The 16384-nt window shown below is 49.3% G+C and overlaps 1 protein-coding gene across 1 annotated transcript in view; it reads right to left on the reverse strand.

The window, feature by feature from the left end:
- Positions 1-15631, reverse strand: part of LOC139257396 (tetraspanin-4-like) — a 29980-nt gene extending 14349 nt beyond the window's left edge. The window contains exons 1-3 of the mRNA XM_070874444.1: positions 15506-15631; positions 8951-9052; positions 4993-5124 (exon numbers count right to left, since the gene is read on the reverse strand). Of these exons, the coding sequence (XP_070730545.1) occupies positions 4993-5124; positions 8951-9052; positions 15506-15631 (360 nt within the window). The remainder of the gene's footprint in view (positions 1-4992; positions 5125-8950; positions 9053-15505) is intronic.
- Positions 15632-16384: the final 753 nt, after the last annotated feature.

The following is a 16384-nucleotide window of genomic DNA, read 5'->3' on the forward strand; positions in this document are numbered from 1 at the left end:
AGAGCCCTATACAGCCAGCGCATCACTGCATCCCTTGATGACCTCGAGACACAGAATGCCCACAGCGCCTGGTCTGCCCTCCAGGCCACCATAACCAGTGCCTGCGAAGAGACGCTGGGGCACTCAACCAGGAAACACCAGGACTGGTTTGATGAGAATGACCAGGAGATCCAAGAGCTAATAAATCACAAGCGCAGGGCATTTTTGAACCTAAACCAACAACCCAACTTGGGAGCAGCAAAGCAGCTTTGCAGACGGCTTAAGGCGAGGTCCAACAAAAAAACCCAGGACCTAAAGAACAGATGGTGGGTGGAGAGGTACAGGAGATTCAGCAGCTGGCCAACAGCCAAGATGTGCGAGGATTCTTCACCGCAGTCAAGGCCACCTACGGCCCAAACACCCAAGGCCCCACCCCACTGCTGGCCAAGAATGGGGAGACACTCATCAAGGACACCAAGGCAGTCAGGACCCGCTGGAAGGAGCACTTTGAAGATCTCCTTAACCGAGAATCTGTCTTTGACACGAGTGTCCTCAACTCCATCCTGCAGCATGCTACCCACCACCACCTCAGCAAAACCCCAGCCCTGCATGAGGTAGAAAAGGCCATCCGCCAGCTCAAGAACAACAAGGCAACGGGAGCGGATGGAATCCCTGCTGAAGCACTAAAGTATGGCGGAGAGGTACTATTGGCACGAATGCATGACCTCATTTCTCTTATCTGGAAGGACAAGAGCATGCTGGGAGATCTCAAAAATGCAGTAATCGTGACCATCTTCAAAAAAGGGGACAAATCCGACTGCGGCAACTACAGAGGAATCTCCCTGCTATCAGCCACTGGGCAAGTCATCGCAAGAATCCTCCTCAACTGTCTTCTCCCTGTGGCTGAAGAGCTCCTCCCAGAGTTACAATGCGGATTTCGTCCACTAAGGGGTACAACGGACATGAACTTCACCACGCGACAACTGCAAGAGAAAAGCAGGGACCAGCACCAACCCTTGTACATGGCCTTCTTTGACCTCACAAAGGCCTTCGACACTTCAACTGTGAGGGACTATGGAGCGTCCTCCTCCCTTTCGGCTGCCCCCAAAAGTTTGTCACCATCCTCCGCCTGCTCCACGACGACATGCAGGCCGTGATCCTGACCAAAGGACCTACCACAGGCCCAATCCACGTTTGGACCGGGATCAAGCAGGGCTGCGTCATCGCGCCAACACTCTTCTTGATCTTCCTCGCTGCAATGCTCCATCTCACTCTCAACAAGCTGGAATGGAACTAAACTATAGAACCAATGGAAACCTGTTCAACCTTCGTTGCCTCCGGGCTAGTTCCAAGGTCGTCCCATCCTCTGTCGTTGAACTACAGTACGCGGACGACGCTTGCATCTGCGCACATTCAGAGGTCGAACTCCAAGTCATCGTCAACATCTTCACTGAGGCGTATGAAAGCATGGGCCTTACACTAAACATCTGTAAGACAAAGGTCCTCCACCAACCTGACCCCGTCACACAGCATTGACCCCCCCCCCCCCCCCCCCCCCCCCCCCACTGGTCATCAAAATCTACGGTGCTGCCTTGGACAACGTGGACCATTTTCCATACCTCGGGAGCCTACTGTCAGCAAGGGCAGACATCGATGACAAGGTCCAACACCGCCTCCAGTGTGCCAGTGCAGCCTTTGGTCGCCTGAGGAAGAGAGTGTTTGAAGACCAGGACCTCAAATCTGGCACCAAGCTTATGGTCTACAGGGCAGTAGTGATACCCACCCTCCTGTATGGCTCAGAGATGTGGACCATATACAGTAGACATCTCAAAGCGTGAAATACCACCAGCGCTGTCTCCGCAAGATCCTGCAAATCCACTGGGAGGATAGACGCACCAACGTCGGTGTTCTTGCTCAGACCAACATCCCCAGCATCGAAGCACTGACCACACTCGACCAGCTCCGTTGGGTGGGCCACATTGTCCACATACCCGACACGAGACTCCCAAAGCAAGCGCTCTGCTTGGAACTCCTACACGGCAAGTGAGCCCCAGGTGGGCAGAGAAAACATTTCAAGGACGCCCTCAAAGCCTCCTTGATAAAGTGCAACATCCCTATCAGCACCTGGGAGTCCCTGGCCAAAGACCGCCCTAAGCGGAGGAAGAGCATCTGGGAGGGCACTGAGCACCTCGAGTCTTGTCACCGAGAGCATGCAGAAAACAAGCGCAGGCAGCGGAAGGAGTTTGCGGCAAACCAGACTCCCCATCCACCCTTTCCTTCAACCACTGTCTGTCCCACCTGTGACAGAGACTGTAATTCCCACATTGGACTGTTCAGTCCCCTGAGAACTCACTTTTAGAATGGAAGCAAGTTTTCCTCGATTTCGAGGGACTGCCTATGATGATGAGTTTGCCGATCTACCTTAGCCAACTCTCTCCTCATACCTACGTGGTTTTCTTTGTTTAGATTTAAGACCCTAGTTTCAGATTTAACTTAATCACTTTGAAACTTAATGTAAAATTCTATCATATTATGGTCATTCTTCCCTAAAGGCCCCTTTACTGCAAAGTTATTAATTAACCCTTTCTCATTGCACAATACTAGATCTAAAATAGCTTGTTCCCTAGTTGGTTCTTCAACATACTGATCTAGAAATCCATCTTGTATACATTCCATGTATACTATTACTGTAAATTTGGTTTGCCCAGTCTATATGTAGATTAAAGTCCCCCATGATTACTGTATTACCCTTGTTACATGCACCTCTCATTTACTGATTTATACTCTGCCCTACATTACCACTACTGTTTGGGGGCTTATAAACAACTTCCACCAATATTTTCTCCCCTTGCTGTTTCTTAGCTGCACCCAAACTAATTCTACTTCTTGATTTACTGAGCTAAGATCCTTTCTCTCTACTGTCTTTATCCCATCCTTTATTATCAGGCTTTTCCATTTTATCTATCTCCTCTAAAAGTTAAATATCCGGGAATATTTAGTTTGCAACCTTGGTCACTTTGCAACCACGTCTCTGTAATGGCTATTAGATCAAACCTATTCATTTCTATCTCAGCTGAACGGATGGTCTCAATCTTAGTGACAAAAGTTTTACTGGAGTCAAGGGCATCACAGGAGAAGCTGAGAGACTGGTTGAGCAGATGCTCAATGAGCAGTAGCTGCAGATAAGTCGTGGTTATTGGAGGGCTAAAGGCTAGATGGCTGGGAATTTGAAAGTGCTGTGGGCAAGAGTTTTTCCAGGGGCTGGTGCTGAAGGAAGTAGGGTTGGAAGCAGGAAGGGGGTGTGGATGGTGTGGGACACAAGGAAGTGATCAGATATGGCCTTATCTGGGATTGAGACAATGGGAGTAGAGAGGCACATGAGATGGTAAGGTGGAGGGGGTGTTGTGAACATGGGTAGGTATATAGAGAGTTAGGTTTAGGGAGGACAGGACAACAAGGATTCAGTCGGGGGGCTGAGTGCACTGAACATAGTAGAGGCAGAGTGACAGATGTGAAAAGGCTGAAGATTCAGAGTGTCAGGTGGGCTGGTGTTAAGGGGTGTCACCTTTAGCTGCACTGTATATTTTAACCTGCAGCAGCGAGGGACAAATGTTTGATTTCTTTGATGAAAAAGAGACTTTGAGGTGACTTCACTGATACTCTGAGCAGTATCAAGGGTGCAACAAATGAAGGAGGAGTTATTGTCTCGTCCTCACAATGTCTTCCTTTGGGAGAGATATTTGGATCAGAGTGTGTATTGACACCACTGTGTCAGCCAGTGAATTGGAGGTGAGGCAGAACTTCCTGCAAAGATTCTATTCAAACAGAGTCTGCACACACTACAGCAAACAGTGTCTATTTACTCAGCAACCAGCAAACAGTGTCTATTTAAACAGTCTCTGCACTGCAGCAAACAGTGTCTATTTACTCAGCAACCAGCAAACAGTGTCTATTTAAACAGTCTATGCACTGCAGCAAACAGTGTCTATTTACTCAGCAGACAGTCTATTTAAAAAGCAGCATTATTTCTCCAGCATAGTTATACAAGTCAGATTATGTGTAAAATCAATCCCGGTCACTTATAACATAGAGATTACATAGAAGGAATCCAGTCCATTCGGCCCATCATGTCTGTGCCAGCCTAACAAGAGCTAGCCAGCCTAATCCTACTTTCCAGCTCTTGGTCCGTAGCCCTGTAGGTTACAGCACTTCAAATGCACATCCAAGTACTTTTTAAATGCAATGAGGATTTCTGCCCCTACCACCCTTTCAGGCAGTGAGTTCCAGACCCCCACCACCCTCTGGGTGAAAGGGAATCTTCTCAAGCCCCCTCTAATCCTTCTACCAAATACTTTAAATCTATGCCCCTAGTATTAACCTCTCTGCTAAGGAAAATAGATCCTTCCTATCCTCTCTATCGAGGACCTGATAATTTTATACATGGGTGTGATTGCCGTAGTGCTCAGTGGGGTTAAGCTGGGGAGTGCTGCGCCTGGAAACAGGGCTCCCGCTGACACCGACTAACTGTACACACATCATCTGTGCAACAGGACCAGTGTCAGTAAGATCCTAAGCACTAAGACGGGACATTGTGGGGACACCTACCCTAGATTCTATTCTCCATCATTCCCTTCCCTCTGCCCCCCTTTCCCCCCATTGTCCTCCCCTGAAGGCACTGACTCCTCAATGGGTTACAGTTCCACTGGCATTCGGCACCCCTTCTGCCAGTGGCCATTCCTCGCGCGAGAGCCTGGGCAGTGATTATCTGTTTGGCCCTGAACGACATTATAGTTGACCTCCACTCCAAGCAGGGACTCCGGGATGTTAGGTAATGTTGATTTTTTCCTCACCTGTCCAGAGGCGAGGAGGCCGTGACTGAGTTGGGCCAAGCTGCTACCATCTGGGATTGTGAGGCTCAACCTCTTGCCACCTTTACCAACTGGCCCCTCGCTATATCAGTTCTAAAATGTAGTGACCCGCACAGAGCCCACAGGCGACAGCGCTGTTACTTACATCTTTCCACCATGTGTCTGGAGAGTGCAGGCCACAGCTCGCACTGTATTCCCGGCAGCAGGAGTCGGGCACTTGAGTGGTGTTGAAGACCTCAAACCAGTCGGTGTAGTTTGAAACTCCGCAGCACCTGAACTGGAACAGCCAATGTAAACAAGTTAGGGCGGTCCACGAAGGGGCAGTGAACTCCAGCAGTAAATGACCATCACCGACCGTTAACCTTTCGCCAACCTAATCCGTTTACACCTTTGTCACAAGCATAAATGGCAACGTGAACTGCTGGGGCACAAGGGCTTGTTTCCATGTCGTTCTATGTGAGGTGTCTCTGAATTTAACCCTGTGTCATACCTCTCTCTCAGTCTACCTTTCATTCTCCTGGGATATTTACTCATGCTGGCCCTATTCCTAAAGAAGGCGCTCACTCCCACCTTTCCAATTACCATCCCATTGCCCTGAAATCTGCACCATATACTTGTCCTCACTATCCTCCCTGATGGTAAATGGGACTCCCACCTCTCCTCTGTCACTAAAACTGATTCCAAGGAGCTTGGTTTTCTGCTTCTGCTCTAAACGCATCTCTTTCCTTGTGACAACTAACCATCTAAATAAAGCCTGAGTCACCTCACACCTGTATGCTGCTCTCTCATCTAGAGACTCCTGTAGTGCCAATCTTACTCTCTTGTACAGGACAGAGTGAAACATTGTCTAACAGAGAAGCCTCTGTCACATCCAGCCTCCAATTTCTCTGTTTTTTTCTCGGATACTATGGTCAATATTACTCTGAATTTCCCCTCTTTTTCCAATGTACTATCCTTCGCACATTCCCTCCCTTACACTGTGTTCCAATCAAGTCAGCAAACATTTTTCAATGCTACTTTGCTCTTTTCCAGAACCTCCAGAATGACTTCTCACCATTTCCCTTCCTCCTAGATGCTTCACCGTTTTAAACCCCAAGCCAAGCCTGATCCACTCACCCTTTACTCAATTTTTTATCTTTACTACTCTTCTCAACCTTGCATTGTGTGTCTTGGTCCTTCACCTGGGCCCGTCAGTAAAAAGGCAGCAGGGGTACAACTTAACATAATAAGGATGCATTTATATAGCACCCTTCACCACCTTGGGACATTCCAAAGCGCTTTACAGTCAATGAAATATTTAGAAGTGTAATCACTGTTATAATGTAGGAACCGCGGTAGCCAATTTGTCCTACAAACAGCAATGTGTTGGTGACCAGGTAATCTGTTTTTTGTGATGTTGGTTGAGGGATAAATATTGGCCAGGACATCTGGGATAACTCTCCTGCTCTTCTTCGAAATAGTGCCATGGGATTTTTACATCCACTTGAGAGAGAAGACGGGGCCTCGATTTAACGTCTCAGCTGAAAGACGGCACCTCCAACAATGCAGCACTCCCTCAGCACTGCACTGGGAGTGTCAGCCTAGATTGTGTGCTCAAGTCTCTGGAGTGGGACTTGAACCCATAATCTTCTGACTCAGAGGCGAGAGTGCTGCTCACTGAGCCACACTTAATAACCTTGATAAATCAGGGGGTAGAATTTCCCTGGTGGGGGGGTTGTTCCCTGATCTTCTACCATAACCCCGATTAAACCCCAAAGTCGAACACAGTCAGAACACAGAATGCAGCATAGCCCGCACTGTCCCTGACCTGCGGACCCCTGGGTGAAGCACTACAAGCGGAGCTTTACTCAGCATCTAACTATGGTGGATCTTACCTGAGTGTGCTTCCTGGAGTAGAATAGAGCCATGGGCTGCAGCAGCCCCTGATAATCTGGCCGTCCCTCCTCGCCCAGTGAACTGGGTGTGCGAAAGCAGAATTATCCAGGTTCCTGCTCCTGATCACTATCCATGCATAGACGTGAGGTGAGGACAGGCTCAAGTTCAACTACGGTGCCTCCCCTCCCCACCCAAACCAATTCACCTCCACCCGCCAGTGCCCACCGCAACCCCCCACCCCCTCCAATTCTGCTTCCTCTATCCTCTGCATTGTAGTTGAATAGTTTGCTGAATTTAACCATCGAGGCACATAAAAATTATCAGGGCTAACTTAGCATTCATAGTGCTAGTGAAAGGTCTCCATTATAAGTATAGACCCTGTAGAGGAGCTCACTACTGCTACAAATGCTGAGATTTCCTGTATAGTAGATGAGGTTAGTGAGAGTCCGAACTCCCCAGCCACAAGAATGGGAACTCATGAATTGTCCCGTGAAGTTGATAGTCACGAGCACTGGGTGTATTCCAAAGATTACTAACCTTTGAACTCCTGCTCTTTAAGCTCCTCCCTAGCTCCTGAAACTCGATAGGACCTCAACCTTTTTCCTTTCTATGTCATTGGTTCCTACATGGACCACGACTTTTGGCTGATCTCCATGCCCTCAAAAGGTTCTGCACCCTCTCAGTGATGTCTTGCTCCCTCTCACTACCTTGCTGCATGGCCACCCACTTATTATTCCCCTGGGCTCCATGTAGCTGTAGGGGGTGACCACCTCCTGCAACGTGCCCGCCAGAAAACTCGTAGCCTCCTGTTTGCCTTGCCATGACGCCAGCCGCTCTTCAAGCTCAGAAACTCTGAGCTCAGCTTCAAGCAAATGGAGTCACTTTTGTTTAAAAGTCTTTTGTAATAGATTAGTATCCCCTTACTCCATTTACTATTTAATTATTTATGTATACCAGATTTGTATTTAATGCAATTTGGATCCTTTTAATGTTGGTATCTTCTACTTAGTTAATTAAATTTATCTCCTTAGATCTAATTAATTACTCTTGATTATTTATATATTTACTCATTTACTATTGCTCCTTGGTTTCAATTAATTGGCATCTCCTTCCCCCTCTGCACTGAATTCCCACTCTCAGCAAATTGCCATCGGCCACTCTGTTTAGCAGATTGCCCCACTCCCACACAGTTCTGCGCTTCAGCAGGTAGCCCTCTAATATATACATCTTTTGGAACAACTGGTCACTCAGTTGCCAGCCACAATGATTAACACCTATAATATAAACAGCACACGTAGACTTTACTCTGTATCTAACCCATGCTGTACATGACACTTTGTCAGTTCTGACACAATACCTGACGAAGGGTCATCGACCTGAAACGTTAACTCTGTTTCTCTCTCCACAGATGCTTCCCGACCTGCTGAGTATTTCCAGCATTTTCTGTTTTTATTTTACATTCCAGCATCTGCAGTATTTTGCCTTTATAATTAACACCTAGTCAGTAACCTACATACAGCAGTTTAACTGTTAATTGCCACATGCAATTTTAAAATACAGTTTAACAGGAAGAAAACTAGGGTTAGGGTTACACTATCAGCACTACTCACCCACAATGTACCAATGAATTCCCACTCACCAAATTCCCGTTATCACTCAGGTTAGCAGATTCACCCAACCCTCCCTCAGCTTTGTGCTCACAGCTCTGTATCTAACCCGTGCTGTACCTGCCCTAGGAGTGTTTGATGGGACAGTGTAGAGGGAGCTTTACTCTGTATCTAACCCATGCTGTACCTGCCCTGGGAGTGTTTGATGGGACAGTGTAGAGGGAGCTTTACTCTGTATCTAACCCGTGCTGTACCTGCCCTGGGAGTGTTTGATGGGACAGTGTAGAGGGAGCTTTACTCTGTATCTAACCCGTGCTGTACCTGCCCTGGGAGTGTTTGATGGGACAGTGTAGAGGGAGCTTTACTCTGTATCTAACCCGTGCTGTACCTGCCCTGGGAGTGTTTGATGGGACAGTGTAGCTGTTTAGTATTAACTTGTGTTGTTAGCTGATGCCCACCTGGAAGTGGACTGAAACTCATTTCACATGGGACCCTTACAGCAAACAGGCAGAGAAAATGTTGTCCTGACAGTCTGGGCTGGATTGAAACTTAGGGCCCTGAGTCAAAGACCAGTGTCTCCCCCACAGCACCCCCCAGTGCTGTGCGAAATGGTGCACCTACATCTGTCTGTATGATGCTCCAAGCGTTTGTGAGTCCGATGTTCCCGTCTGTCTCGAACAGTCGAAGCCCTTTCTTCAGATCCTCCTGAGCGTAAGTATCAATCTGAGAGCAGAAAAAGAGAGAAGCTTGTGTTCAGAGAGATTTGATCCAAAGTAAATCTCTGGCTTAAGTTATAGGAGAGTAATAGGTAGGGTGGCAGGAAGCTGTGAGCGTTACAAAGCAGAGGGGCTCAGAGAACATCAGAGATGGTGAGGGCACAGTGAGAGTAGAATATCAGGATACAAAGCATTGGAACAGTGGCTGCTGTCTCAGAACGGCTTGGATTAAACCACAGACTGGATGAGTCATGTTTTGCCTACAGCCATTGGGGCCTTGTAGCTGAAGTGTCAATGGTGTGCAGACATGTTACATCCCATCCCACCGGGCAGAGTGAGTGCGGATGGGGGTCGGGGGAAGGGGGGGTTGGAGGGTGGTGGTCTGAAGTGGAGGAGGGGGAGTTTGCCCGCTCTGACCTTTCTGCTAGTTTTCAGGCTTTGTTCCAAATGATTCCTCTTTAATGCTTAACAGGCAATGTGACAGACGGCAGCCGATGTCAAGTGTTGAGCTGTGAGGTACTTCACTCGCTGCTCCTGCTGTGACTGTCACCTCAGGCACTCCAACACACTCAGGGTTGACAGGCCTAGCGTCACAGCTCACAATAAATTCCAGCCTGATCCCATCGCCACTTAACATGCTGCCAGGTGTGTTGGTGCGTCCCTTGGCGTGTTACACCAAGGAGTCTCCTCGCCTCATATACACAGAATGTATTTGTTTGATCAGCTGATGGAAGTTGAAAGGTGAAGTTAGCCTGGCAGCAGGTTTGGGATTGGGCTTTTGTGAGCAGCCTGCGGCCTTTGCATCGCTCCTGATGAGGATGGCTATCAACCAGAGCAAACTGAATTACACAGACACGCGCTCTGAGACTAACATCAATCGAATTAGTCGCTGCAAAACCCAGGTAAATTGAAATGAGAAGGCTGGTCCCTTTCTGGCCAAGTGACTTGGCTAAGTAGATATGGATTGTACGAGAATTAAATGAGGATCCAACACTAATCCGCTGGGATCGGACGAAAACACATTGAGGTATACAACAACAACTTGTATTTGAATAGTGCCTTTAACGTAGTAAAACGTCCCAAGGTGCTTCACAGAGTGTTTTAAGGCAAAAACAAATAACTTTGACACCAAGCCACTTAAAAAGAAATTACGGCAGATGACCAAAAGCTTGGTCAAAGAGGTAGGTTTTAAGGAGCGTCTTAAAGGGGGAAAGAGAGGTAGAGAGGCGGAGAGGTTTAGGGAGGGAGTTCCAGAGCTTGGGGCCCAGGCAGCTGAAGGCACAGCCACCGATGGTTGAGCGATTATAATCAGGGATGTTCAACAGGGCAGAATTAGAGGAGCGCAGATATCTTAGGGAGTTGTGGGGCTGAAAGAGATTACAGAGATAGGGAGGGGCGAGGCCATGGAGGGATTTGTAAACCAGAATGAGAATTTTGAAATTGAGGCATTGCTTAACTGGGAGCCAATGTAGGTCAGTGAGCACAGGGTGATGGGTGAGCGGGACTTGGTGCGAGTTAGGATACGGGCAGGCGAGTTTTGGATAACCTCTAGTTTACATAAGGTAGAATGTGGGAGGCCAACCAGGAGTGCATTGGAATAGTCAAGTCTAGAGGTAACAAAGGCATGGATGAGGGCTTCAGCAGCGGATGAGCTGAGGCAGGGGCGGAGTCGGGCGATGTTACGGAGGTGGAAATAGGCGGTTTTAATTATGCCGCTGATATGTGGCCGGAAGCTCATTTCAGGGTCAAATGTAATGCCTAGGTTGCAAACCGTCTGGTTCTGCCTCAGACAGATGCTAGGGAGAGGGATGGACTCGGTGGCTAGGGAACGCAGTTTGTGGCAGGGAGCAAAAACAATGGCTTTGGTCTTCCCAATATTCAATTGGAGAAAATTTCTGCTCATCCAGTACTGGATATTGGACAAGCAATCTGACAATTAGAGAATGTGGAGGGGTTGAGAGAAGTGGTAGTGAGGTAGAGCTGGGTGTTATCAGCGTACATATGGAAACTGATGCTGTGTTTTCGGATGATGTCGCCAAGGGGCAGAATATAGATGAGAAATAGGAGGAGACTATGGACAGACCCTTCGGGGACACCAGAGGTAACGATGCGGGAGTGGGAGGAGAAGCCATTGCAGGAGATTCTCTGGCTACGATTAGATGGATAAGAATGGAACCAGGCGAGTGCAGTCCCACCCAGCTGGACGATGGTGGAGAGGTGTTGGAGGAGGATGGAGTGGTCAACTGTGTCAAAGGCTGCAGACAGGTCCAGAAGGACGAGGAGAGATAGTTTGCCTTCGTCAAAGTCACCAAGGATGTCATTTGTGATTTTAATGAGAACCGTTTCGATACTGTGGCAGGCGCGGAAACCGGATTGGAGGGATTCAAACATGGAGTTTCAGGGAAAGATGGACTCAGAATTTGGAGGCGGCACCACGTTCAAGGACTTTGGAGAGGAAAGGGAGGTTGGAGGTGGGGTGATAGCTTGCAAGCACAGTGGGGTCAAGGGTTGTTTTTTTGAGGAGAGTGGGACAGTACCTGAGGAGAGAGAACCATTAATAATGTCAGCTAACATGGGAGCCAGAAAAGGAAGTTGGATGGTCAGCAGTTTAGTGGGAATAGGGTCAAGGGAGCAGGAAGTGGATCTCGTGGACAGGATGCGCGTGGAGAGGTCAAGAGGGGAGATCAGAAACTGGAGAGAGATGCGAGTTCAGGACTAGGCCGAGGGGAACCTCAAAGGAAGTTTGGCCCTGTGGGCTAGGGGAAGGAAGGGAAATGGCAGAGGCAGCTGAAACGAGAGAAGCTTGTGTTCAGAGAGCTTTGATCCAAAGTCAATCTCTGGCTTAAGTTATAGGAGAGTAAGTGCAGGGTGGCAGGAAGCTGAGTGTTACAAAGCAGAGGGGCTCAGAGAGCATCAGAGACGGTGAGGGCACAGTGAGAGTAGAATATCCAGGATCCATTGGAACAGTGGCTGCTGTCTCAGAATGGCTTGGATTAAACCACAGACTGGATGAGAGTCATGTTTTGCCTGCAGCCATTGGGGCCTTGTAGCTGAAATGTCAATGGTGTGCAGACACGTTACATCCCATCTCACCGGGCAGAGTGAGTGTGGATGGGGGTCGGGGGAAGGAGGTCGGTGGGTGGTGGTCTGAAGCGGAGGAGGGGGAGTTTGCCCGCTCTGACCTCTCGCTCCCACTCCGACCTCTCCGTCCTCGGCCTCCTACACTGTTCCAATGAAGCTCAACACAAGCTCGTGGAACAGCACCTCATCTTTTGTTTACACATCTTCTGGACTCAACATCGAGTTCAACAATTTCAGACCATAGCCTCTGCCCTTATTGTGTTCCCTTTCCTTCTTTTTTTTAAAACCCCCCCCTTGCCCCCCGCCGATCTTATGTATCTTTTCTCTGTCTCCAATGGCCGCTGATCATTATCCTGCCATTCAGTCCCTGTCTAGACTAATCTTTTTCTAACTCCTGCCATTACCATCTCAAGTCGGCCCATCATCCCTTTCATCTCTCTAATCTCTCCTGTCTTCCACCCTATCACAGGCCTTCCCTTTTGTTCGTTCCTCCCCTCCCCCTCTCAGTGCTCCTTAAGAATCTGTTCATTTCGAACACTCTCCAGTTCTGATGAAGGGTCATTGACCCGAACCGTTAACTCTGGTCCTCTCTCCACAGATACTGCCTGACCCGCTGAGATTTCCAGCATCCTCTGTCTTTGTTTCAGATTCCAGCCTCCGCAGTATTTTGCTTTTGTGTTGTGACTGGGTGGGGGAAGGGGGATGTGGGAGGAGAGCGATGCAAGGAATTGGTCAGAGATGGCCTTATCCAGGAGGTGACCGTGAATAGGGATAGGGGAGTTCACTTGGAGGGAGAGATTAAGGGAGGATTGGAAGGTAGTGAACTCAGAGGAATGAGAGCATGATGAATTGAGGATGAGAAGTCGCTCGGTGCAGAGGCAGAGGGAGGAAATCAGTGAAGGTATCTCGGTGAGAACATTTTTATCATATTTGGGTGGGCGGTAGAGAATGAGACTTTTAAATGAGAGGGGTGGAATAAGGTGAGATGCTCAAAGGAGGAGAAAGTGCCGGAGGAACAGGGGGACAGACCAAGGTGTGAGTTGGTGATGAGAGCCACACTGCCACCACAGTGGTCTGAGCGGGGCAAGTGGTGGAAGGTATAGCTGGATGGGGAGGCTTCGTTTAAAGGTAAGATGTCATCACCCCTCAGCCAAGTTTCTGTCAGGGCCATGATGTCGATGCAATCATCCACGATAAGCTCATGGATGGGAAGGGTCTTGTTCGCAAGTGAACGGACATTCTGGAGGGAGATGCGGAGAGGATCTCCTTGCAGAATGTCCATTTACTTGCGACAACTTGTGAGCATACACAGCGTCAGCACTTGGACGGATGAGTTGGATAGGGAGGAGATTGGCAAGGTTAGCCCCCCCCGGGCAAGCTGGGCAGCAAGGTCGGTGAGAGAGTAGGATGGGATAGTTGGGGTTGCTACCCGTGAGGAGACAGTGAAGACTGCCACAGTGGGCCCTTCAGAGGATGCCAAGAGAGGCCGGATATGCCGACATAATCAGCCTTTCAATATCACTCTGCCATTAGCCGGGTCTAGCACAAGCCTGTGGTCTGTCACTCAATGACGCTGCTCCAATCAGAGCCTGACATTCGAGACTTGGATCTGGCTGGATGCTGTGCATCTAATTTGCTGGAGAATGTCAGCAAGAGATGGCCTAATACATAATCCCGTCCCCTTTCACTGTGCTGAAGATGATGGAGGGTCCTCCAGTGGATCGCAAGCTCTGAATCTGTCTGCTGGTTTAATGAATGATTACCAGCCCCCGTCACAAACTCCGTTTCCTCGCTGAGGCTGAACCAGACTCTTCGCAACCTTGGCATCCTATTTGATCCTGAGCTGATCTTCCGGCCCCTATATCCAATGGTCTGGTCGGCCTCCCATCTTTCACCCTCCATGAACTTGAGCTCAACCAATACTCTGCTGCCTGTATCTTAATTCACACCAGGCCTCATTCACCCATCACCCCTGTGCTCACTGACCGACATTGGCTCCCGGTTCAGCAACATCTCTATTGTGTCTGTAAGCACTCTAGTAATGACTCCACGAGGGTCTGTGGCGACCTTAGTCCATTTATTACAGCTCCTGAGTGTACAGCGTGGTGAGCTCCCTCTTTACCTGGTTACCTGTTGTGTACAGGTGACCCCTAGGTCTCCACCAGTTGCACCCTCTGGTGGTACATGCACACTGTATACAGTGTGAAGGTACATCCAGTGGTCTTATGTAACTGTACATTGAGTGTACAGGGCGTATGCTTATATTATACATACACAATATTACTCTCCCCTAAGTCTTGTGCCACTGGCCTTTGCATTGTGTGCTCTGGCCCGAGACTTGATTGCCCAAAGCCCTTGCACCTTGTCTATGCTTTGGCTTGGCTCTCTCCCTGTTGACCCCCAAGTCCTTATTGTCACAACATTGGGAAATGGTCAGCAGTGGACGGTTAGAGGTTGCAGTGGGGGTTGAGTGGATTCTGGGTGTGATCCATGTGTGTCCATGGCTACATACATCCATTCCCCCCCCACCCCTTCCCATACATAGACCATGTGTGTGGCTCAAACCTGCATGTGCGTACATGTACAGAAAGAACCAAAACATAGGATTAATTACATCACTGTTTGGGTTCTGCAGTAGTAGAACAAATACATTTCACAGATAAGGTACATACATGATATCACAGTCTTGCCCCTGGGGTGTAGGTGCAGGTGGGTGAGGTCGCTAGTTCCAGAGTGCCCGGACTGTGTCCAGGTTGTCTGATGGCGGCGCTGCGCCCCCTGCCAGCTGGGTGGGCTCGGATCGCTCACCTGGCTCAGTCTCAGGGCCTTTGCCAAGTGGTGGGCAGAGCCACATGGGTGTGTGGTCTCTCTGTCCTCCTTTGAGGACTGTAGTGTCTCCCTGCTGCCCTTCAGCGATAGTGGGAGCCTGGCCGTCCCAGGTCCCATTGGGAAAGCTGGAGGGTGCTAGCCTCTTGCTCCTGGTACTGGCCACTGGTGGCCAGAAAGGTAGAGCCGATCAGGGGCAGGGTACCGGTAGTGGTGCCTTTGCCGTCCACTGATCGCTGGCCCTGCAGCTGGTATGCTCCCTCTGTGTGTGGCCACGCTCCCTGGGGCATCACATTGGTCCTGGAGGCGCAGGCTACATGGTCAGGTAGTCCGCTGGACCTGGGTGCTTCCGACAGGAGGTTGCCCTTGGTTTTGTCGGTGTACATGTAGAACCCAGATAGCACATCATCACTTCATTTACTCTCACAATACATTGGTTCCGACCGCAATCACCCGACTTATTATGGTTAGTTACATTTGCATACTTGAATTTGTCAATTACATCGCTTACATATGTATCACCGGCATCGCTGTATAAAGAGTGGAACTATACCTCTAATTGTGATGGATTGCCGGTCTCCTTTAAGACGGCCTTGCAATCTTTACCCCAATCCGGTTCGCTGCTCAGCATCATGTGTTGCTCCATCAACGCTGCCCCTTGTGGCCTGGCCGCCTCCATCTTTATTTCAGGTGCTTCACCTCGTGGTTCAGGCGCCACCTTCTTTCTCTCCACGAGGTAGGCTGCGGTGATCCTTTTCTCCCCAGATTCTGCCACGGAAGCAGGGAAGTTGCCTTCTGCGCTGATTCTCTTCCTCCAGAGTCCTGCCACTGGAGCCTGGAAGGTGAGGTCGGGTCGTTTCGGCTGGATCATCTCGCTGTTGGGTTGAGCGATCTGTGTCATCGAATTGGGTGGTTGGTTTTTCAGGTGCTGTGCTGGATCCAACTTCGGGGCCACGGAGGACTTAGATCGCTGGAGGCTGGAGGTTTTCCCAGCTCCAACGGATCTTTTTCATCCATCTTCTTCCTAGCAGCGTTGGACCATCACCAGCAACGATCCACAAAGGTAATTTGTGCATCGCGCCGTCATGGGGCATCTGGACATCCACGCTGCCAACGACTGGGATGGTGTTGTTTGTGTAGGTGAGCAGCTTCACTTGGATCGGGATCATTTTAGGTCGTTCGATTGGATTGTCCCAGAGTTTCTCAAAGGCCGCCTGATTCATCAGTGACTGGCTCACCATCGTGACTGGAACATCATTGATTTTAACTTCCATTTTCAACAGGGAACTCTCGGTGGTGCAGGTAAACACTCTGTGCACCTCATCGTGGGGCTGAGCTGCCTCATGGACTATCTTTTCATCGTCGCTAGAGTCCGGATGATTGGCCAACTCTTCATCGACTCGGTGAGTACAATTTCTCTTGCACATTCGCT

This window comes from Pristiophorus japonicus, unplaced genomic scaffold, assembly GCF_044704955.1.
Source record: "Pristiophorus japonicus isolate sPriJap1 unplaced genomic scaffold, sPriJap1.hap1 HAP1_SCAFFOLD_825, whole genome shotgun sequence".
NCBI lineage: Eukaryota > Metazoa > Chordata > Chondrichthyes > Pristiophoridae > Pristiophorus > Pristiophorus japonicus.